This window comes from Eutrigla gurnardus (genome assembly GCF_963514095.1).
Source record: "Eutrigla gurnardus genome assembly, chromosome: 19".
Taxonomy (NCBI): domain Eukaryota; kingdom Metazoa; phylum Chordata; class Actinopteri; order Perciformes; family Triglidae; genus Eutrigla; species Eutrigla gurnardus.
Genome location: NC_139930.1, coordinates 5895241 through 5921125, shown reverse-complemented (window position 1 = coordinate 5921125; position 25885 = coordinate 5895241). Strand labels below are relative to the sequence as shown.

General features: G+C 43.3%; 1 protein-coding gene across 2 annotated transcripts in view; it reads left to right on the top strand.

Moving 5' to 3' along the window:
- The window catches only part of il11ra (interleukin 11 receptor subunit alpha), a 57582-nt gene that overhangs the window by 17638 nt on the left and 14059 nt on the right, over nucleotides 1-25885 (top strand). For both annotated transcript variants that reach the window (XM_084035303.1, XM_084035302.1), the window contains exons 2-3: nucleotides 19115-19211; nucleotides 24732-24798. In XM_084035303.1, the coding sequence (XP_083891429.1) occupies nucleotides 19115-19211; nucleotides 24732-24798 (164 nt within the window). The remainder of the gene's footprint in view (nucleotides 1-19114; nucleotides 19212-24731; nucleotides 24799-25885) is intronic.

Here is a 25885-nt window from a genome sequence, read left to right as displayed (position 1 = left end):
TCTGAGGATTGTTTTTCCTCTGGTTTGCTGTGACTGGAAGTTCAACTCACTGTTTCACCGTGCCCATGTGTCTCATTGAACTACCATGAGGTACTGGAGACGAGTGTTTTCACCCTTTCCTCCCTCTCTCTCTCCCCCTCTCCATATTTCACCCACTTTTATCTCTTCTTCCCCTCACTCTTCTGTCTTCCTCCTTCTTTCTCGTCTTGTCTTGTTACCTAGTAAACTCTCTACCTCTCTGTCTCAGCGTGTGAGGCCGCTCAGTCGGCCAGTCGGTGGTAGTAATGGGGAAAGCATGGAGTTCCCAGCAGAGTGACTCATTGCTTTAGTGAACAGGGGTCGTGTGTGTGTGTGTGTGTGTGTGTGTGTGTGTGTATGCCCTAACATGTTTGTGTAATTTGGGTGTATAGGTTTGCTGTGTTTCCTTCCTGCTGAACACATAGCGAAAGCTCTCCGCCGGCTGCGTTTAAGGTCATCTGTCGGTGAACGGACATAAACGCACACAAACACACTCATGGTATGTCTCGCTAGAAGGGTGTCATTACATAGTTTGGCCAGCAGAGTGCGTTTGTTTTTTGTAGTCACTACATCTCCCGACAGAACACCTGAATGTCAGCCTGCGTGTACGTTTTTTTCAGGTTAACTCTATTGTTAGAGGACTGACGATCATTTCAATGCGTCGCCCCGATCGATCGCAAACATGGCGAGGTGAAAGCTCAGTGAAACACATCAGAGCGAAAATCAAACGAGTGCACATCATAAGGGAAATTAGGGATATTAAATATTTAGCTTCTTTCAGGCAATGGTAGGGGCCACTTTATATTATAATTCAACTGTTTAATACCCTGCCTCCATTTCATATCAATACACTATTACAGAACTTTATTTATATAAACGGGCTCGATGTGACGCGATGCATGAGCGAGATTTATTTTGTTGTCCCATAAATCAGGGTTCAAAGGCAAAATGTGTTAGTAATTATTTCAGGTATGTTTCTTCTCCACCAGAGAGTTTGTTGGCGCCCCATCGGGACGCTTTGTGTTCCAATCCATTCGTCTTATTGTAATGACATAGTGTCAATGTGAACAAACGCTAATGCTCCCGGAGTCGACTCGCTTCATCATATTCCTCCGCCGATTCAAGTATGTGCATGTGTGTTTCTCAGCGTTGCATAAAACTATCTGCTCCACGTCGTTATAATTGCTCCCAGCAGTAGCGTGGCGCCAGTCAATGCACACGGACGCGCACATTTGAGCGTGCCCGTGGACGCGCACGCACACACACACACACACACACACACACACACACACACCACAGATCATCAGAGGAGTGTGTGGCAGAACTGGGCAGAGGTTTTTTGGCTGGCTAACGCTGGCTTATTGACTTGGAGAGCGTTTGGTAGTTATCATCGGCTGTGTGTGTGTGTGTGTGTGTGTGTGTGTGTGTGTGTGTGTGCATGCATCTGATATACTTTTATTTCCAGGCACTGACAACACTGACACATGGCTCATCTATCTGTCGCGGTTAGTAGTGAGCGGTGATTTGTTTGGTTTGCACAGAAAGCAGATGCAGCTGTTTTAGTGACAGAACCAGTTCCACATTTATTTTATAATGAATTATATTTGACTGTCACAAAAAAAAAAAAACTTCTCTTCATGTCCCATCTCTCCAGATCTTTTTATTTTTTAATCTTTCTAATGATGGTTGGCTGTGCCGGTTTTGTCATCGTTCTCAAAGCCCAGAGTTGATCATGTGTGTGCGTCTGCCTCTGGAAGGCCTCGCTGGATAACGGAGAGCAGATGTGGGTGGGTCGGTGGGTGTATGTTTAAAGAGCCTGTCATTGGCTCATACAGAACAGATGTTTTGCGGGGCCATCATCTTTCCTCTGGCTACCAGAAGCACTGATTTAAACCGTTCTGCCCCAATTCAGACGCTGAAACCAAACAGCGTAAAGTCGACTTAAGATACAAGAGCGCACACACGCAACGACACACTCTTCGGCTGTGCGATTAGTCAGAGCGCCGTGGTTAATGCATTGGCAGATGTTTAGGTCATAATACAGATGACTGAGACACTATCGCTATGGAATTTTCCAAACCAGCGTTCTAAAGAGCTGCGGTTTACGGTAATATTCTGGTACCAGCTGACTCCAGTTGAACGCCGTCCAAACAGTTGAGCATAGTTTAACACAGCCGAACATGTTGAGAGGTGAGATCACATGTTCTAGTCGAGGCTTTTTTTGTTTCCCCTTGTCACCTTTTTTGGACTCGGTTCATTTAAGTTCGCTTCACCAGAAAACCAGAGCTTGTAAACAACAAGGTCACGCAGAACGTTTTGCTTTGTGTAGCTGGTTTGAAATGGTATCGCTAATTAAGTGCACCTCGGTAAACAGCTGCACCTCAGAAGGACCACCAGCCGAGCCAAGCTCAGAAACCAGCGGTGCAGCGGTACGTAGAAGTCACGGTTCGGCACGTAGCTCGGATTTCATCTCATCGGAAAACAAAGAAAATGCAGAAAATAACTTTTTTTTGTTCATTTATTTTGAAAAATCATTAACATTCAAGTGTTGCTCATTTGCCGTAATTCCTAAACCGCTAAATCACTCAAATACTGGCATATTGTCAATAATAAATTAATAAATGACAAAAATAAGTCACAGAAATGTCTGATTCATAACATCCCTGAACTGGACTGTAACTTACGACAGACTCGCTAAAATGCTCATGTGAACTCACACTGTAGCGGCTCAAGGACCAAATGCTTTAATTCTGTGTTGTCTACAATCACGAGTGGTCACATATAGGCATTAATAAACTATATAGCAATAATTACTTTGGCTCTGGTTGAATCTGCAGTAGCGGTTCAGGGCCGATACCGATTAATACAAATCTAGGAGACCAATAAACTAAATTTGTAACCGATATTTTTCTGCAGCAAAACAAAGGTGTCACAAGGTGTCCAAATTTAGAATAATGCAAAGCCTTCACACAAAACTTTGTTGAAATCCCTGAAAGCATATGTTTATTGTTCACCTTTTAACATGACCGTAACACAAAAAGTGCAGGAAAACAAATAAATAAATACAATAGTAACTAAAAATCGTGGTGCATTTAGCTTGATTAACTTAACAGGGCTAAACCCACTAGCATGCTACAGCTAGTTGGCTTCCAAAGATGAAACCTCAAACGGTTTGGATGTTGCCCACTGCTACGCCCCTCCAGGGAGGTTTGCCATGACTCAGACATGACATCTGTTCGATCGCTCTGCTGGACTTCTGGACCTCCAGACCAAGAAAGACAGCAGTTGGACATGTCACTGGAAAACATAGAGGCTTCCTCTTTAGGTCACAGAAATGACATACGTCCTGAACATCAGTCCTTTAATCTGATCTCTACTACCTTGTATTAAAAGAATAAAAACATGCGAATGTGCTTATTATGCCTTTTCATGTGCTTATGTGATGGTCATACCCACGCCTCTTCAGGCTCAGAAGGAGGAGGCCGCAGGCAGCCAGATAATAAATTGGATGTGGAGTTGTTGTATTAGTCGGATGAAATTGGTTTTTACTGTCTTTGCGCATGAACTTACAGTTTTTGTTTAGTATAGATTAGGGATGGGACAATAAAGGATCTTATCAAAGATCATGAGTAAAAAAAAAACCTGACAATAAGTTGATGGCGGTCATTTGAAACAGATGTGTAGCTCGCTGCCATGTAGACAAGAATATAGAGCCTGATTTAAGTACATGAAACACAACATTTATGTTTTTAAATGTAGAAGTTATGATATTTATTTGTCTCATTTGAGACTATTTTATATTTGTTTTGCACTAAAAAAAGGGTGCTGACAAAAGAAATTGTCTTAACTGTGATCCAATAACAATATTTATTTGTTAACAAACTGTAAAGTGATTCCAGTATTTTGAAGAGTTTAATCGTATTTTGATGATCATCGGGATAATATCTGTCCCTCCTATAGAACAGGGACTTCATTCATTCAGTAAGTTTGCTTCCTAAGTGCTGCAAGGCATTAACATGGCAGATGTCCACAACAACTTTTAAATAAATTAGCTGCTCTTCTGAAGACGTATTTCCTGATCCTGTGTGGTTAGCAGTGTGACTGCGAGTTGTTAACTGTTTTCGAGTCCCTGAGCTGCTTCAGATCTTCTCCTCTCAGTCCCCCTGTACGGCGTTTCCTCTTGGTTGCCTGTCCTGAATATCTGGGGACCGCCCTGATGGGAACCGAGTGCTTTCACCTCCCGGTTACTGGGCAGCTTAGCCTCCCGTCACGACAGCAGCAGCAGCAGCTCTGTCACTCACTCAGCGGCTTGTGATCTTTCAAACAAATTGTGTCACGGTGAGTCCACAAGCTGTTTTTAGCCTCATGCGGACTGTTCACACACGCCTCTGTCTGCCCAGCGCCCCCCCCGTCCCGGCCGGTGTAGACGGACCTCAAAGTCACGTTAGCGGGCCCTCTCCTGCTAAACGGCGGCACCACAAGTCCATCTGTAATGTGGCCTCCGGAGGCGCTCGCCCTCAGTGAAACACAAAAGGAGAAAAACTAACGCTACAGTAAAAGAGAATAATGGTTGTCCTACTGAGCTGAATGAAATGTAAATGAGGTAAATCAAATATTTTGTTTGGTCCTCACCCAGCGAGGCGATGTTAGGCGAAACACTGTAGCTCAGGACACAGGAGATTCAAATCCCGTGGCTTGCATTAGCTCATAGCGCTGGTTACCATGGCGCTGTCTGCCACCATAGAGGGCTATTTTTTTCGCCGATCCCTCGTAAGCAGTGTAACACAAACACCTAACACCTGCTGCACGCAGGTATGTGTGTGTGTTTGGGGTTAAGCAGCTCACGCCTGCTCCCTCCTTCCACATGATCACACAGTGCTTCTCAGCGAGGGGTCACTCGGTTTAATAAGTCACCGGCACACGGAGGCAGAGAGGAAGCACTGAAAACATCCGGCTGATCACGTCCAACATCAGCTATCCAATGACTTCCTCCATTCCTTGCCATAGCAGTGTCTCAGCCTGCAACGCGGATGATTTGTTTCCTCTTTCGGGCTGTAATTTAGTATTTCGTCGTCTAATATCCTAAAAGAGTGACACAATATCCTTGAGCTCGAGATCGTGGTGAGATAAGATTAGATATTCAGTTTACAATGCCGTAAAAGACAACAAGTAAATCCTTTCAAGCTGTAACCACAGAATGTTTTGGCTTTTCTCTAAAAAAAAATCAGTGAATCAGTTATAAAATATAACATACAGTCAGAGTTCTGATGAAATGGCTTTCTTTTGTAGAGCTTGCGAGTTCATCGCTTGAGTCATTCCCAGGGCTGGATATCGTTTTTAAAAAGCCTTGAAGTCGATACCACAATACGTTGTTTTTTTTTACTTGTGTGAATGAAAACCTCCTTGCCTAATTAGTTGACCCACGATGTTTGTATAAACGACTACAGCTAATTACTCTACTATATGTAAAATTATTTACTACGTCAACATTTTGTTTTCTTGAAATGCAAACAGCCTGTCATTGTGACTCACTAGAGGCATTAGTTCACTGCGGAACAAACAGGTTGGCGACATCAAAACAAATAAATTAAACCACAACACCAAACTTTGTTCTCAAATGTAACCACTTTACAGTTACTTTCAATATTTATCAATTCCTTTTCCAAATATTTATCACCAGCCACTTTTCCAAATCCACATGAACCGCTCTTCACATCGGCAAAATTAGATCCGCCGCACAGCACTTATTAAAAATGAAAAACGTCACATCTGAAGCTGGTTGCTGAAAGCTTGCTGGAAAGCAATCTGGCATATAAAAGGCTCTTTTTTCCTAAATGGAGTCTGGCTCTTGGAGAACTCTCTTCTGGTGCTCGGTGGCACAAGAGTTTACAATAGTCTGAACATTTTCTCTCCAGTTTGTACTTGAGATTGAAGCGTAATGCAAATGTCCCGGCACACATGTGGATGTTGATGACGGGCCGACGGGCAGGTGGGTGCAGGCGGTGCCAGCGTCCGTGAGTCTGGTTTCAGTTCGGGCTTCAACCCATCATGCATTTCAGCGTCTGTTTATGTGAGCTTGGCGTCAGTATTACAAACTAGCCGTATTGTGGTCTTCATTCAACTGTGTGCAACTGTGTGTGTGTGTGTGTGTGTGTGTGTGTGTGTGTGTGTGTGTGTGTGTGTGTGTGTGTGTGTGTGTGTGTGTGTGAATAGCTGGCATATGGTAGCCATCTTGCAGAGCTGGAGGAAATTCCAGTGTTGTAGAGCTAAAGCCAAGATACTGCTGCTCGCGCGCACACACACACACACTCACACACACACTCACACTCACACACACACATTTGCACACAGTATATATTTGACTTATTTTTTACATTTTTAAAGGACTAAGGAGTTGAGGGAAACAGCAATGAGCCAAAAAATCTGCTTTCTATTTATTTATTGCTTAACGTATAATTACTTCTACATAATATTCTCACTCTCGGTCTCACACACTTGGCTGGGTGCTATCTCCGTACACACATGGCAGCCATTACTCTTTGTGTGTTTAGGCTTGGGCAAAAGTTGGAAATAAGCCTAGCAGCTCGGCCAGCGGCTCCGGTGCTCGATTGTACTGGCGGGGTTCAGGTTCTGTACACTGTTTCTCTGTTGTCATTGTGTGTCACCTGTGTTAACCATGGTTTAAGGATTAAAGTCTGTCTTCCATTCATTGTGGTTGGAGCCAGCTTCACGTATTTATCCTAGCAGTCAGGTCAAAGTCTTCTATTACGCTTCTAATCTGCTTTATTCCTGCTGTAGAAAAACTCATAATGCAGGTCTTGGTGCAGGAGGTCACGTTAACTGAACATTTGACTGAGTGTTTCAATGGATCGGAGGCCACCTTGGGTCAGAGCGGTGCCTCTGCTGCAGAAGGAGCGCATGCTGCAGGATTTCCTGCAAGTAAGTGCAGGAAATCCCACGGGCTGCCAGTTCGAGGCCAAGACTACGGGAAAAAAAACCATTCATCTGCTTTGTGTGTGTTAACAGAGAAAGGTTGACAACCCGTCAAAATGAGAAAGTCTAACGCCTCCACTGCTTGATGAGTCCGTGAAGTCGACCAATCAGAGCAGACTGGGGTTTTTTGGGAGGGAGGGTGAATACAGGTACATTCAGACAGTCACTATGAGAGACTTTGGACAACATAATTCTGTAAATGATAACAGTGTTCCCATATTATTCTTAGAAGAGTTCATAAAAAGCAGATTAACAATAATAATCAATAATTCCCTGATTTAAGAGGATTTCTGTGCTTGATTTGCTGAACTTTTTCAAATAGTTTAGGCAACACATGAGCATGGGAGAGGCAGGTGAATTAATTTGAGTGTAAATCCTTTAATCTGACTCTGTTGACCAAATGATTGGTCTAAATCAAAGGTCTGCAAGCCTGTATGACCTTTGTCTTTATCTCGTCCCTGGCTGGCCAGATGTTTCCACCACTGCTTTGGCTTCCTTGGTAGCAGATCTCCGATGCGTATCGTCTTATCCTCCTCAGGACCACGACTTCAGAGACTGATTGGACCTTTCTCTGCCCGCAGGATGCTGACAACATAGATCTGGATTGTTATCTCTGTCTTTTGTGCTTTCCTTCCACCGTGATTGAAACTCTCATGGGGTCATATGTAGCTCAGTGGGAAAAGGAAAAGAGGCTGCTTGTAACCCCAAATATATTTGACATTAGTAAATATTTGACTCTGATAAAATAAATTAATAGAAATGAATAATGTCAATATTCCCAGACAAACATCAGATGGTGTGTGATCTCCATCGTTGCTCCATTTGCTCATCCGTCAACATCGTTCCCGGGAGACGACAAGCATGTAGTGAAGAGCAGGTGCTTCGGCTTCATGCTGCAAAGTGGAATATCTCAATGAGGCACAAAGAGGGGGGAGACGAAGGGCAAACAGAATTAAAATGGCACACTGAAAAAACACAAACAAGAAATATCATTTGCAACAGTCAAACGGCTATTGTTGTTTGGTATCATCAGGGAAACAGGTTGTGAAAGACAAAAAAAACAAAAAAGAAAGAGCTTGGTGGTGAGCTAGTTTCTTTTACCGACATGTGTGGTATTTAATTAGGGCTTATCACTTTTAACACATTTCACCCAGATGTTTGTGTTCTCATACAGGATGCTTCAAATATAGAAAGATCCCGATATGGGAGTTGCTAGTAAAATTAGAAAAATAAATGATCATTGTGTTTTAATCATATATGTGCCTCTGAATCTTTCAAATCTTTCAGAAGGTTGGAGAAAGACCACAAACACGCAGGGAGCTTATGGACATTCAACACAAACACATCAGTCAGCAGGGTTTTTATCGCTCGGAAAGGTCAGCCGCAAAGGGTGTGCAGTGGTTGCCATGGTGACCTGAGTAAACACCAGAGCCATTGTAATTCGCCCCCACCATCCTGGCTTGACCTCCCAATGTTGATGTTGGTTTAGCGCATGTATGCGCACATGCACACACGCCGAGTCCATAGAGCAGCAACGAGTCCCCGATCCCGGAAATGACTCAGCATTTTAGCACTTTTACTTTTCTCGCCTCGAAGTCCATGAGTTTCTTGAATGGGTTTGTGGAAAGATGTCTGAAATGAGGTCTGTGGTCAAACAAACATAGATATTTCATTGTTTTTTATTTATATTTATGTAAATATGTCAGGAAACCAAATTTAAAGAAGTGGCTAAGGAGAACTGCTCAACGTCATCATACCGACTAGTCGGCCTTTACAGCAGGGATGTAAAGCTGCTTTTCACTACTTATATTTCACTACTTACCATACAGAGTACTGATATGAGTACTTAATACTATCATTACAGTTCTAACAATAACTTGTATTTATCTTCATCAGATAATTCTCCCCTTCTGACTGTAACAAGTTTAAAAAACAACATGATCCTGTTGCCGATATCTTAAAATGCACTTCTTTGTTTTCCTGATACAAACAGAGCAGAGTTTGCGGTGGGGATGTTAATAATTAACCGTTCAACCGGGCTATCAGTTCAGATAAATATAAGAAGTCACTTAAAATCACTAAAGGAGAACAGCTCTGGTCCACCTTAAAGGTCAGTCCGCCTTCAGTGGTACTGAGCCGGAGCGGCTTCCCTGCAGTACTCACAAGCATATACTTGTATCACTTAGGTCGGCTAATCAACTTGTCCTCATCTCCTCATCATTACTTGAGCACAGGTACCTCCCCTCCCACACACACACACACACACACTGATGCTGATGACCAAATTGTACAGGAGGTGGGCTGAATTATGCATCCGTCTTTGTTAATCTTTAATTGATGACATAAACCCTAATGACCTGTCATGAACAGAACATCCTGTCATGATACGTCATGTCACCGGACAGCAAAACAGTGTGTCTGTGTGTGTACATGGGTGTGTGTGTGTATACATGTGTATGTGTGTGTGTGTGTGTGTGTGTGTGTGTGTGTGTGTGTGTATACATGTGTGTGTGTGTGTGTGTGTGTGTGTGTGTGTGTATACATGTGTATGTGTATACATGTGTGTGTGTGTGTGTATACATGTGTATGTGTGTGTGTGTGTGTGTGTATACATGTGTGTGTGTGTGTGTGTGTATACATGTGTGTGTGTGTGTGTGTGTATACATGTGTGTGTGTGTGTGTGTGTATACATGTGTGTGTGTGTGTGTGTGTATACATGTGTGTGTGTGTGTGTGTGTATAAAGGAAAAACATGAGAGAGACTTTAACTTGCTTTCATTAGTTTTTTCTGCATTCTTAACTCCCCGTTTGTTCGAGTCCCCCGTCCGCTGCCCTCCCTCCCTCCCCCTCCACTCTTCCATTCCTCCCCTTGTAAAGCAGACTGAATGTGCAGAGGCATGCTGGAGTGTGAGTGACTCACCATGTGGTATTCTGCTGCCACAGAGAGGACTGGCTAAAAATGAGCACTTTTGAATTGGATTACTCAGCGTGTGTACACCTCATTTTACTATGAAGTCCTTTTTTTATTGTCAACTCTGAATTAGCTCATGGGAAGAATAAACCCCTTCTTCTTCTTAATTCTGCCTTTCCTCAGCGGCCCTGTTTCCAATTGTCCCCGCTGCTTATAGGGTATTGTTTGACTAGTGTCGGGATGCCTTGGCGAGCCCCCTTGACCTTGTTATTGCCGTCGACTCGGAAGGAATGTTTTTCGCCCAGGAGCGTCGGCATGTTCTGCTTCTGCAATTATTTTTAATTACTCCGGTTGTGGTTCTGGTGTGGATTTGCTATGTCTACGAAAATAGGAGCAATTTCAGTTTCAAGAAACAAATTGTGTATCTGGACTGTTGTTTTGCATCTCTGCATGCGGGTGCAGCCCGGCGACAGCATCCACGGCTACATTCCCCCGTCTGCCCTGGTTCTTGCTGGAAGAGTAACAGTAGGTAGGTGACTGGTGGGGGGTGAGTCACAGAATAGGATTGCGATTACACACAACCTTTAGAAAGTAAAGGGTGATGAAATCCGAGAAGAACAATGCATGACATGGCATGTGTTTTGCATAGACGTTATTCTTCAGTGGGTTAAGTGAAGATAGGAATTTAGCTCCCGGGCACCGTGCAGGTATCTTGGTACCTCGGGGCCGGCGTGGCCCACGGTGGACCTGTTTACACTGGATGAAAGTGTGGTTTTTCACATTTAGCTTCAGAAAGACCTCCACCAGCTGCTGCGGAAAGCGGTTTGTGGTAATATCAGGCTGGTACGGATCCCAGTATTGGTGTGGCTTCCAGAGGGAGTTTAAGTATACATTGATAGGCTGAGGAGAGAGCACCACTGTGCCTTCCCTGGTTTTACTGAACCGTCACGGGTTTGTTTCTTTTGCATCAAAAGGCAAAAAAAGCATCTGATGTGTCCGAGTCCAGCTGTCTTTGAACTGAACTCTTCATTTAGAAGACGGTTCAGATTAGCTTTGTGTTGAGTGGGAAAGTGAGCATCATGATACAAGAAGTTCATTGGGAAAATAAGTTAAAACAGCCTGGTTTCATTGCTGTTCTTGTTATTTACCTTCTGGGATTTTAGCCAAGTAGAACTTTTAAGTTTATTCCCAGGAATTAGATCAAATTAACCAAGATTAAAGAAAAACTTTCTCTTTTTTCTCTCCTCAAAGTATCCCACAATTCATCTTGAAAAGTAGTGTACATGGTCACTAACTGATCATTATATACCATCATGCATTGCTTTGAAGGAAAAATGGCAGACAGAAGAGAGCAGAGAGAGTAGCATGATTCAGACACATTTGTGAAAATAATACATTCAATGTGAGCAGAGCATCATGACACAAAGAGTCACAAAGTACTTTGAATGTATTTATTAATATGGGAAAATACGCTTATTGCATAACGGCAGCATATACTGCTCCTTTTGTTCAGTCTTCCACAATAAAAGCCCCAGACGGCTGTGAGGAATTTTCATTTTGCCAATGAGCTCACTATATACTTGTCTATGTAGAACTTCCTGGATAGTGAGTAAGGAGTGGTGACTGAGTGATTTCGGACACAACCCAAGTGTCGATAGATCACACCAAAAGGGTAACACACTTGTAGCCTGCTGCAAAAATATTACGTTATTTTTCTGTGAAAATGAAAAAGAAATTCAGACTCCAAGCCCACAAAAAGCAAAAAGGCCAACTAACGACTACCATATGATTTTGTTTACAGATGGCAGAGTTGATAAATCGACAGGTCTGACTTTCTCCACAAAGAATCCCACAAAAGCACCACTTGAAATTATGTGTTTACCAGAGGTTCTTGGAAGAAATTCATTTTGCATGAAAAAGCACTAAAATGACCAATCAAGTTTTGCTTCAATCACCGACCGGAGGATGTTTACTTCATACTTTGTATGATGAGTTTGTCATCATTCAGTCTGACCGCCGTAACGCCAGAGCGAGGAGGACGATCCGTCGGAGGCAACGGTACGGCGATAAGCAGCAACATTCAGTCTGACACGACCAAAACAAGCTTCTCCATTTTCGACAGGGACGTCACCATTTTTGAGGTCCATTATTTTCACCTTGCAGCTCATACGCATTCTGCTCGTTGGGAAACATTTCAAAAAGACGCCGGCACTCAGAAAAGCTGTTATGACGATACAGGCCCTTAGTTCTAGTGAATGCCATATTCTCAAGTCACAAAAGAGATGATATTTACTCATTTAATTTACTATATCTAACCTCAGAATCCTGTTTTTGGCTGAGGAAGCTTTTAGAACAAAACAAACACAATGCAAAAGGTCAAATGTCAGTCGAGTATTAGCAGGACCATGTTGCTGAAGTTAGAGAGGACAGATTAGCACTCTGCTCTCAAGGAACAGCATTGTTCTCTTGTTTACTGGACGTTGGACTGTGTGGCATCAGCGATGGAAAATTAAGAGGGCTCTTGCAGGAAAGCACAGGCAGGGAGGGAGAAAATAGACCTCTAAAGATGGTGAGGTAGCGATAGGAGAGAACAAATGGCAGTTGATAGAATGGAAAATTACACGAGAGATGAGGAAAGAAGCAGGGAGATGCAGCGGGCATTTTCTGATCTCTAGTTACTCTGGAAGCAGGAAGGGGAAGAGGAAAAGCCATTATAAAGCTTGACGTAAATATGTTTACTGAACCTTGAACACTTTGGCATTAGAGGGATGGAAACTGTAGTCAAGGACTAGAGTAGGAAAGAAAATGGGTGTGTGTCAAGGTCGAAAAAAAAGTGAGCGACACAGACCAAAAGTGGGTCATGGGATTTGACATCAGGCTTATAAATCATTGAAGCCCATCAACACTTTTACTGCTTATTCACTAGAGGAGGCAAAAAATAGCCAACTCTTATTTATATATTTCTATCCAATAAAGGGCTCATTCACAATTTTTACAAAGGTCGCAGCAATGACACATTAAGATGTCAGCGGTAACGTTTGGTGATACAGTTTTCCATTCAAAGAATCACCAGCTGGCGGGAGTACTACATACCTAATATACTAATACCAGTACCACAACCATACTGTGTGAACCAAAACCTCATCAGATTATTAGACCAACTCTGTTTCTGTAAATGACCACAGCTCATTTCTTTACTAGATGTAAAATTGTTTGTTGTGTTTAAACCTTCCTTTTTTCTGAAATGACCGTTCATTATGTAAACAGTCTGTTAGTGTGAATGACAATGATTTACTGCAGAACAATCATCAAAATGAATGAACCACCCCGCCAAAAACTCTGTTGTCTAATTTAACACTTTAACAATATTTACCAATTACATTTCCAAATCAGTCCCTTTTCAAAATCCAGATGAACCCCTCTTCACATCTGGATGAATTAGATCCACCACACAGCACTGATGAGGCATCCAAAAAAGGCTATTTTTCAAACGGAGTCTGGCGCTGTGCTCCCTCCACATGATACACACTCCCAGCAAACGTCACTGAGAACAATGAGGATCTGTTTTAACTGAATATTCTCTGGCCGAATTCATTCAGTTACTGTTTACCGATACCCAGGCCTACCTGGAGGCCGAAAACAAACTTGTTCCGAGTGTTCGATACTCAAAAGACGAGTACTAAAATGATGTTTGTTGTGCACAATCTGTAAAACACAGCGGTTACCAGGTTTCTTATTAATAATCCGACGTGGCAGCTCCGTCGGAGCGAGAGGTATTGTTCAGAGTGCCGTGTCCGTGTAAATAAGGAGTTGGCTGCAGTGTACCAGCTGGGTTACAGGTACAGAGTGTACTGAATGTGAAGAAAGCATGGAGGGGAGGGATGGACGGAGGAAGAGGAATGCAAGCCAGCGAGGGTGGGCGCTGTGTGAACTTACTGTGGTGAATGTAACACTCTCCTACTACATCAGAAGACACCAGTGGAAGTACCGTTTATCGCAGCTCCCGTTTGTTGGCTGCATCTGTATGTAGTCGTGTATGCTTTTATCTTGTATCTTGATCTAAATTACATTTATTGTAAAGCAGGTGCTATATTAATGTGATCAAAATGTGGGGGTGGACGGTAGCGTGTACTGGATGGTAGTGTGTCCTGGACGGTAGCGTGTCCTGGACAGTAGCGTGTCCTGGACGGTAGCGTGTCCTGGACGGTCGCGTGTCCTGGACGGTAGCGTGTACCGGATGGTAGTGTGTCCTGGACGGTAGCGTGTCCTGGATGGTAGCGTGTCCTGGATGGTAGCGTGTCCTGGACGGTAGCGTGTCCTGGACGGTAGCGTGTCCTGGATGGTAGCGTGTCCTGGATGGTAGTGTATCCTGGATGGTAGCGTGTCCTGGATGGTAGTGTATCCTGGATGGTAGCGCGTACTGGATGGTAGCGTGTACCGGATGGTAGCGTGTCCTGGACGGTAGCATGTCCTGGATGGTAGCGTGTCCTGGATGGTAGTGTATCCTGGATGGTAGCGTGTCCTGGATGGTAGCGTGTACCGGATGGTAGCGTGTACCGGATGGTAGGGTGTCCTGGACGGTAGCGTGTCCTGGATGGTAGCGTGTCCTGGATGGTAGCGTGTCCTGGATGGTAGAGTATCCTGGACGGTAGTGTGTCCTGGACGGTAGCGTGTCCTGGATGGTAGCGTGTCCTGGACGGTAGCGTGTCCTGGATGGTAGTGTATCCTGGATGGTAGCGTGTCCTGGACGGTAGCGTGTCCTGGATGGTAGCGTGACCTGGACGGTAGCGTGTCCTGGACGGTAGCGTGTCCTGGACGGTAGCGTGTCCTGGATGGTAGTGTATCCTGGACGGTAGCGTGTCCTGGACGGTAGCGTGTCCTGACGGTAGCGTGTCCTGGATGGTAGTGTATCCTGGATGGTAGCGTGTCCTGGACGGTAGCGTGTCCTGGACGGTAGCGTGTCCTGGACGGTAGCGTGTCCTGGACGGTAGCGTGTCCTGGATGGTAGTGTATCCTGGATGGTAGCGTGTCCTGGATGGTAGCGCGTACCGGATGGTAGCGTGTACCGGATGGTAGCGTGTACCGGATGGTAGCGTGTCCTGGATGGTAGCGTGTCCTGGACGGTAGCGTGTCCTGGATGGTAGCATGTCCTAGATGGTAGTGTATCCTGGATGGTAGCGTGTCCTGGACGGTAGCGTGTCCTGGATGGTAGCGTGTCCTGGATGGTAGTGTATCCTGGATGGTAGCGTGTCTTGACACCCGTGTGCACTCGCATCAGAAAGCGTTAGCGGCAGGTGTTTGGACACCGCTGGTGTGAGTTGCCCCTCTGCATCACTCTTTGGGTGGTTTGCTTACATTTTCCTGACTCATTTCTTTGAGAGTTTCCTGTTTGCTGACACCAAAAGTCATCACCCTCTTTGACTAAACTGCCAGGTCATCCTTAATTACACCGCCGGCCAAACAACACTGTTAAACACAATGTAAAACCTACAGACAACACTGTGAATCAGTGTCTATAATTCACCAAACATGTCACCGTTGTTTAGACACCGGCAGCCTCACATCGCTTGCACGAGCCAAATGTAACGCCTTGTTCTCCCGATGAAAAGTTGATGATATTTATTTTATGGTTTAAACAAACAGATGATCTGTTTGGCAGGCGGCATGTCGTGCTTGCAGAGAGGCCAAGAACGGGAGGCCACAGGTTTAATCTCAGAGGAAGTTTTAGAGATCCAGTTTATTTTGTGCAGCCCAGTTTGACACACGACTCTCTGGGAAGTGATGTTATGTTCTTCAAAATCTGCATTTGGTAGCCATGGAAACGCAGATGCAGACACTATTTATGACATATCATATTTCTGAGGTCCAGTTGGAGTCTCAGTTGATGATACAACCGGCCAGCGTGTCTCCGTGACCACCAGGGACGATGCAGCGCCTTAAAGAGCAGTAACATGATGCATGGCTTGCTGTCAGTCTCTGGAATAAACTTGGTTTTCCTCTGCTGCTCCATGTACTGCCAGTAATGTGGGACGACTCTCCCCCCCGAAAAACACTCTTTAAACAAGTTTTCTGTCAGTGGATTCCGCGTCTAAATCATGCTTCATATGAAAAGTCGATGTGAAACGAACGAAAACTAAAAGTTAAAGGCAGATGGTTTCCTTTTATGATCTCGTTTAAGGCCAAATACGGCACATTATTTTGTGTTTAGATCTGATTTAAAATGAAATTGAATCAATGAGGCAGGTAATGTTTTGTTATGACTCCAAACCACAATCACTGATAAAAAAAAGTTACAAAAAATAAAATGATTATGCAAGATAAGGTCACTGTGATTCACAACCTCCCATCTGTGTTTGACATTGAGAGAAAGCTCTTAATGTCTTGTTTGAAAGCATGGAGCTCTCTGCTTTGTGCTGACTCCAGACTTTTCATCAACCGTGGCATTGAGCGTTCAATAGGTGAGGCTGGATGATGGATAGTCACAGAGTGATAGACACGTTTTAAAGGACTATAAGACACTGTTCAGAATAACTGAAAACTGCTTTCAATGTCAGCCTCGCTTTCAGCTTAAATGTATAGGAGCCACAGAACAGACAACCATTAATACTTTAATACATTTCTTCCCCTTTTTCCTATATTAAGTATTATGTTATCTCTTGTCGTTGTGAATTTCACTTTCAAAGTTTCACTGTCTTTTTTTAAAATGTTGATCTATTTAATACATCATCTGGCAGTTGCTGTGATCACAGATTGGGGTTATAAGTCCTGTGTAAACCTATCTTTTAAACTTTGGCTGCACGATATCGGAACAAAACTGATTTTGCAATATTATTTGCGGGCCGACCTAGAATGTAGCTCCTTAATCAGAAATACTGAATTATTCATGGAAAAGGAGAATCATGGGAGTTTGGAGTCCCTTGAGTTATTAACATATTCCAAAAGTTCTTTGACAATGTTTTGTGTGTTTTCTTCCATTGCACAATAACGCATGTGGAGCTTGTGGTCATATGATTTAATTCCTCCTAAATGACAGGAGAACCCGATCTAGCATGAGCCAAGCACATTGCTTCGTCCCCAGAGCGGCGTCGTGGTGTGCCTCGGACCGTTTCCTCATTTGTATTTTGTGTTGCGTGTGTTCCTACAAATCAGTCACTGTGTTTTATGACACCAGGTTCAATAGCATCCTATTTGAACAGGAATTATATGTCACTAAAAACACAGCCAAAGCGTTTTTTGGTGGGCTTTAGCCTCCCATTATCAGTGGGGAGGTGTTATTAAAAGTGTTGACATGTCTCTCACATGCAGCTCTATAAAGAGAAGCGGCGCCAGACATTTGTTTGTGTGACTTTGGGCACAGCTCTCAAACACATACGCCACGTAGTCACACTCGATCGCATTCACAGCCCCTATTATCAGAATGTTCCTTCCATGAAGTCCAACTGAAACTACTATTTGATTATATATTTGAATTGTTTTATGACGTTTCCTCCAGTGTTACGGCTAAATTGTCTCTTGTTCTAGCTCCATCTATATCACGACTGCTGTTGTTTGTTCACCACCATATCAGGTTGCTTAGCCATCACCTGTTTATCGGTCTAGACTGGAAGTCCCACAGGATCTTAGCTTCGGTCAATCTCAACCACCTTTGAGGTGTATTCCATTTTTACCTCTGGACTTTCAGCACAGATGTTCCTGTACACTAGGCCAGAAGCTTGCTCATGATGCTCCATGTACCTGTCTCTATCTTACAATCTGCTGTTATGTGCTGGACTCATCTTTGCACAGCCTGCACCTGGGGTCCTGTCTGGTGTGGTAGACCCCGGCCTACACCTGGGGTCCTGTCTGGTGTGGTAGACCCCGGCCTACACCTGGGGTCCTGTCTGGTGTGGTAGACCCCGGCCTGCACCTGGGGTCCTGTCTGGTGTGGTAGACCCCGGCCTGCACCTGGGGTCCTGTCTGGTGTGGTAGACCCCGGCCTGCACCTGGGGTCCTGTCTGGTGTGGTAGACCCTGGCCTTTCTTGTCTCGATATCAGTGGCTTCTATCTCTTCCTTTGGCCAGGTTATTCTACCAGGGTGGTACTGCTGACCGTTGATGGCTCTGATCTTTTCAGGACTTGCCTTATTGTGGAGGTATTTGGCTGTGGCTGACTTTCTTGTGGCCTCTTCGTGGTTTGCATTTGCTCGTGGGACTCCAAGGTATTTGTAGCTGTAGTTCAACACCTTCAGTGATGATCATCTGGTCTCTCTTGGACACCATCCAACCACACATATCTAGCCCGAATGACATCCCAATGTCGTTGCTGTAGATCCCCGTGATGTGGATCAGTGAGTCAACGTCACGCTCATTCCTAGCATACAGATGGATGTAGACCATCCATCCATGTAGAGGAGGTGTATGATGGTTACCCCACTTCTGAACCCGTATCTGTAGACACCCCTAGTGATGATGTGGCTGAGGGGTTTCAGGTCTATGCAGAACCGCAGCGGGGATGGAGCATCTCCTTGGTATATGGTGCACTTGATGGTCACTTGTGTAATTGGCTTTGAGGTGGCCTCTAGAGTGGTCTTCCACTGCCCCATTGAGTTCTTGATGAAGGCTCTTAAGGTCCTGTTGTTGCACAGATGATGTGATGCACACATAGTGCCCCCAGATCATCAAAAAAAAAAAAAACGAACAATATTCTATTATCATAATTGCATCTACTTTTTACAGAGTATGCATCTTGATTAAATTATATAGAAACTGAACTTCATGTTTCCACAAGTGGAACTAAAACTTGACAAAGCCAGTGGAAACAAAAAAAAAAACAATTTCCAACATACTTTCCATCTGTTTTCTTTTTTGTTTGTTTTGTTTTTATGAGAAATGTGTTCTCAATTTTGAGAAAGACTCGCATTAACAATTCCACTAGCAGGAGATAAAGGCGACTGGTTGTCTTTGCATTTTTGGACTTAATGTGACATAGAATGTTCAATCATAAGGAAAAGGCAAACAGCCCCATTTGTGAATTTCGGGCTGTTTGCCCCACACATTTTTCTTTTCAGACCAATTTACTTTGACAAAATGGACTCAAAATGATGATGCTGTGCCTGATGTTGTTAATGTTCACTGCCAAACCTTTTAAGCTTGGAAATAACTAATCATTATACCTCTCTCCCACTCTCTCTCTCTCTCTTTCTTTGTCTCTCTAGATGCCAGGCCTTTTGTCCAGTCCTGTGTGTCTGACAGTCATCTGGTTTTTATCTTGCTCGCTGCGCCCCAGCCGTGCTCAGATTCAGACTGATGAAGGTAACACGTGCACGCGTATGCATGCGCACCTGAGCAGAAAAACACTTTCCCAAGGACGTTAAAAACACGCACACACACACATAGAGACACACATTCTGTTGAGGGTCAGGCGGTGAATGCCTTTGTAAACTATTTTGGGCGCTCTTAACTTATCTTTACTGAAAGTACTTGTGGGATCTAAAGAGTTAGGGAACACATCCAAAATGTTTTCCAAGATGAATCTTGATCAGTGAACACATCATTGATCATTTTTATGGTTCGGTCTCTGTCCAAATTTTGACTATAAACTCTAAAAAAAAAAAAAAAGTTGACAGTTATGTTTTTGGGATCAGCTTTTTCAAACAAGAATTCTATTGTTGTATTTTTTTTTTTTTTTTTTTTGCCTCACAAAGGGCTTGAGGGATCTGCCTGGCATTAAGGAACTGGCTCTTCTTTCTTTGTTTGGTACCTCTCTATGAATGTATCTCATTCTGAAAGCATCCAGATTAATCCCTCCAACAATAAAAGGCTCACCCTTGGGCCCTTCAGGTGAAGCTGTCAGATTATTCCCTCCCCATTCATTTGACGCCACTGCAGCTCAAGAGTCCTTTTTTATTGTTTGGAAAGTACAGAGTTTCATCCAGCTTGCAGTTTTTTTTGTGTCCACCCTGCCATCTGATTTCAATGTCAGGAGAAACTTGCAGCCTCCCTCTGTGAATTAGCGTGTGCATGCTTTTTTATGCACATGTATGTGTGTGTGTATATACATGTGCGCGAGTCCGGGCCCCCTTGCCAGAGGCAGAATCAGATATGAGTGGAACGCTGCGGGTTTGGGGAATAATGAACTTCACTGCCAATAAAACATGAATACACACATTGAGACCAGCCGACTCTTTGCAATGCACCAAGGCCCGAGGTAACACACATTCACAGAACCAGAGCGAGGGTGTGTGTGTGTGTGTGTGTGTGTGTGTGTGTGTGTGTGTGTGTGTGTGTTATTATATGTAGTTTTGAGGCATTTGAGATCAATATAGAAGAATAGATATGATAAGAAAGGAGGAAGATAATAAAACAATTAAGAATAATTCCAAACTTTCACCAGCTGCAATTTCCTGCTTGTGTGGAGAGAGTTTAGGTCTGAATGATTTTGTCGTTTTTAGGCGGAAATTGCTAATTTGAAAGTGCAGTTTTCAAAACCACAAGAGCCACACTTTTAATTGCTGATCAACTCTTGACTGTATGGCAACTGTAAACGAACCGTAACCATGGCAACCGTAAACAGACCGTAAACAGACCGTAACCATGGCAACCGTAAACAAACCGTAACCATGCCAGTGGTTACCATGGCAACCGTAAACAAACCGTAACCATGGCAACGGTTACCATGGCAACAAACCGTGTTTTTATTCAAGTGCATTTTTGTTAAAATAGATTGAGAGTCCATTTAATTTATTGTTTTTGGTTGTTTTATTTATTTATTTATTTATTTTAAATGTTTTCCAGTTCTCATGTTAAATATTCTTTAGAAATGAACGTTTTGATCTTTGAAAGGGTGTACTTGCATTATTATGCCATTATCATTATATCAGTTGAACATGGTCTCAAAACGGCAATATTATCACTTATCGCAATAATTTCTGGGACAACATTTGTTATCGTGACAGGCCTAGTCTTCTGTCTAGTTTTGAAGCCCAACGCTAAAAATGCTCCAGTAAATACAAGTGCACTGGATGTGGTGTTTCACACATCCAGAGTTTGATGTTAGGCCTTTACGTTTCCCACATTAAAAGCTCGAGAATCCAGCCCTTTGAAGCTGCCCGGCATCAACAGCCATTACACCTGCTCAGTTTGATATCAAAACACTGTCCGACATGACCAGCAGTTTGTCCTTATTTCCATAACTGGGCAGCACAGCTGTTATCAGTAGATATACGGTTTTGAATGTCATGATTATATTTTAATAAGTTACGTCAAGTAGGCCTCTAATGGAATGGCTGTTTGAGTGAAAAGAAAGACCTGGCATGGTGTGCTACATAGATCCCAAATGCACGCCTGTGTTGTTATTTATAGAAGGCAAATCACAACACACGTCGCAATTTTAATATTCAGAAAAAAATCTTAGTTTGATTTTGTCCTGAAATTGTTCAGGTGCACTCACTTCTGGTTTAATCTCACAATCGGTCATTGAAATATTCTGGCTCAGGTGGAATGTTCTTGTTCTCCGTCCTGTTTCCCTGATCTCAGCCATTAACTTGCGGAATAAAAAGGCTTCATGATTGATAATAGTGCACAGAACTCTGTATATGAAACATATACATTTCCTTTTAGGTATAAAATAGTCATGAAGAACCAGGTGTGTGTGTGTGTGTGTGTGTGTGTGTGTGTGTGTGTGTGTGTGTGTGTGTGTGTGTGTGTGTGTGTGTGTGTGTGTGTCCTTCTGGCTGCGACGTCGACAAGTCTTTCTGCTGTAACACAGCCTTGTTTACAGTGACCCACATGTAACCGCCGTCCTGATCGCTCACATTTATGAACTGCCTCGTGTTGTATATGATGAATTGCTTCCCATACACACGGCAGCAGAATGAACAGGCTTCCTTTTACTTAGATTTAAAAAAAACAAAAAGCAACTTTCATTGTCTTCCTCTCCGCTCCACTCAGAAACATAGACGTAGCCACAAATCCACCGTGGAGCACTCCGCTGCTCCCTTTCCCAGCTGTTTCACGTCGCACAGCCACTAAAACAACAGCAGGAAGGCCAGAAAGGCGAACTTTGGGTGTGAGTGAAAACCAACTGTTGAAAAGGGCCCTCGGGGCAGCCTCCAACTTGAGTTTGTGCAGAATTTAATTTATTCCAGGGATGCCAGGGTGAAACTGGACAGGGGGCCAGATTTTTTTCAAGTGAGACCTGAGGGGGCCGGATTACACTTTCGGACTGAAAAGGCCAAACATTGACTCAACACATGGATAGGTAGCTATTTGAAATTATTCATGAAGGCCTACACATCAAAAAGAAATTGCATCGGCACCAAAATAGCCTCACAATGAGGCCTAAATTACATACATTACAAAGGAGGATGATTGACAGGCGCTCTCCTTCATACAATCACATGCACACTTCATGGCTGCACCTGATTGGACGATCGCTTTCACAGCTGTCCCGTCTGCTCCTGGATTTTAAACCGACCAACATGGCGGCTCGTTTGGAAACTTTCTCTTATTTTACGACAATAGTTCACCGAAACGTGTTTCTGGAAACATTTTAAGTGAGAAATAAGCTATGCAGTTGCTGAATCTGTCTTTATTTTACATGGACAACATTCAGTTTAAAAGATTTTCGAGAGCTTGCGGGAGGCAGCGGCGCACCGTCTCTCCACACTCGCCGTGAGTCGAATGCATTGCAGGGCGTACCGTAAATCCTTTAATATAGCCTCAGCCAAAATCTTCGCGACACGAACCTGACTGAATGAAGGGGAAGTATGGAAATAAAGCTGCCTGTCGACACTTGCCCCGGCCAATGTGACTGGCCGGTAATAGAATACAGGCCAGTATTAGAGGGTTTACGGTATATATATATTTTTTAAAAAATAGATAAAATAATAATTTAAAAAAATATTCTCCCCTTATCACCCGCGGGCTGGATGTGACGTACAGTCGGGCCGTAACCCTGGCATCCCTGATTTAGGATAAGTTGGTCCCTGAAGGGCATATGAGGTAATTGCAGCGGAGAAAACTAACATTGATTATTAATACAGCAAATTAAATAATAACATCCACCTGCCTGGTCCTTAATGATGCAAACACCAAACATCCAACTAAATCCTTTGTGATGCCACTTTAATACCGGTCAAACCGGGGCCACAGAGGGAGGGTTGTATCCAAAAATGAAGAAGAAAAGCAAAACACGATGTTTGTTACTTAAGGAGGAGAGGCCAGCAGGGAGTGTGCATGCCTGAGTGATTGAGGTTGAGAATTAATGAAGGTGTGTGCGTGGCAGCCTGGCAGTCAGAGTGATGTTTTTCCACTCCAGATCTACTGTAAATGCCAGCTTTCATATTACGGAGCCAAGCTAAACATGCACACACATACTGCAGATAGAGTTTCAGCCGGGCCAATTACTACAGTCACCACAAATATTTGCTCGGGTATACACTGCACTTATTGCTTCAAATCTGTGCTGCCTTCTAATTTAGCGTGAAGGCAAGTAACAGATTAGCAGCTTCTGTCTCAACCTCTACGCTACGAAGGTACTTGACCTGTCAAGTAGTTTTTAGACACATTCATGGATACTGATAGTGTATAATCATCAACACTGTTCCTGTTGAGGTTTTTAAATGTGATTTTGTAACGCTATGAGCGCCACAAAGAAAATTCCATTCGCTGCCATTGTTTAAGGGTGGAGACAGACATGTCAGAGATGGATAGCTGAGAACCACAGCAGAGACAAGCGGAGCTATGTGAACGGCTCCATATGATGAGATGAATTTGGGGCTGAAAAAAAAAGAAACATGTGTCCAAATAATAGCCCCCTCCTTCTGAATCCCATTTCAGATGTTGCTCCAGATGTGATTGTACAATTGTGTGCTGCTTCTGCCTGTATGTTCTTTTTTGGGAACACTGAGGATTATCTTTTTGTCCTCTTTCTAACTTTCACCTGACGAAGGCTCTTGTTCTCAATGATGATATCAAAAATGTTTCTAAATGGAGTTTGAGAGTTATGTCTGTGACCGACCTAGACTGTAGGTCAGAGATCTTCAACAGGGGGTCCGGGACCCCTAGGGGGTCTGCAGAGTTACTGCAGGGGGTCCCCGAAATTATTTGATCCCAAACTTTTTATCTTCCAAAAATGTAAATGTGGCCCAAAACTACGACGACGTATAAGGGCCACTGTCCGTGGGAAAAAAAAAAAAAAAAAAAAAAAACGGGGCTGAGTTTAAAGTGGCCAATTTGCTAGTTTTAAGGTGGCAAATTTGCGACTTTAAAACTAGCAAATGTGCTAGTTTATTAAGATGCTAACAACCTGCATTTATGCTAGCTATCTTCCCATGAATGTCACTTTTATCTTTCTAATTAATCCATCCTAATGTGTGACAACGCTTTGCTAAGGTCCTTAGGGTGATGGTTGTTGATGGTTATTGTTGGTTAATTTTATATGGGCCAAATTGTCATCTTATGCCCAAGCAGATACGCTTTCTCAACAGAATACCGCTTGCGTCTCCAATTTAGTCTATTATTGAAGATATATTAAAAAACGATTTTCTGAGTCAGAGTTATATTATTTTAATTGTGATGATAATAAAGTCTCAGAGAAATCAAACACTTGAGCAGCTTCTTTACAGCGTGCCAGAGTCTGCAGGTCTGCAGGGTCCCAAACCTTGTACGGTCATGTTATTGTGATACTGTTGACTCCAGTGCAAACAGTGGTGCTTAAATCACATTGATACAGACAATGCGGACACGTGGTATTTCAGCAGTGTTTGCAGTGTGCACATGCAGCAAGACGGACGACGGCGTGCTTTAATGTGTGATGTGATGTGTTTGCAGTGTCAGGCGTGCAGTTCGGGCACTTGGAGTCCAATGTGACGCTGGCATGCGGGAAGTCACCAATCAGGTAAGCAAAGCAAACCGCTTCCTGTGTACATTGAAGTTGTGTTTCATTGTTTTCTAATGACAAAGAGATATTTCCAGCGCAGTCATATGGGAGTTTGAAAGATTGATCTTTTTCCGGATCCGAAACATGAAAGTCTGCATTCATCATAAAAGTGTGTGTGTATCTATAGAAGCAGACAATAGACCAGGAGGCATTGACCAGCCGTCTATGTGTATTCATCAACTCAATTATGACAACATTGTGTTGTCAAGGCAACAGAACATCATGGATTAAGGGTTGAAGGGCGGCTGCATTGTTAAAGCTGTTGCAAACGGACTAAACTGTCTGATTGTACGCCATCTTTCAAAGAGAAGAAAAGTCAGCTACAAACAAATTAGATGTGGTACTTAAAATTGAACTGTATTGTATGTAAATCACATAAAAAGACAAACCAAGCACGTAGTTGATGCTACTAACAGTTCCATTTCCATACTTCCATACTTATCTCACAAGACAGACTGTTGGAGATGGACATACTCGTAGTCCATCTTGCATTACGACTACAAACTAGGGCTGTGGCGATAAACGATTATTAATCTAAAAAATGTATTATTATAACATTAACAAAATGAACACACAGCGGCATGCCCCGCCTATAACCAGTACACTTAAGCCCGCCCACGCTCTGGATGTGAATACGGTAGCTAATAACTGTACCTAACAGTCCATAGCTTATTTCATACCATTAACTTTAGTAATATTATCATTAATAACTTACAGAAACATGGCCTGCAGTAGTCTCTCTGTCTCTCTTTCAAACACACAACCAGTGAGCAAAGGAAGGCTATGTAATCATCTCCAAACGTCAATATTTATTGAGAAAACTTGGATGTAATTATTTCCAAAATTCACAGCATGATTTCCTCTGTCTAGTCTGTGAGCTCGCCTGTTTCACTACAGGCAGATCCCCCTCACAAATACAATCAATCAATTAATGAATAAACAGGCCAGCAAACACTGTTGTGTTCTTCCCAAGGAGCCGATATGAAAACTTTGTTTTAGTAAATGTCTGCTGTCAGGCAGCCTGGTGAAGGTGAGAGTGATGCTG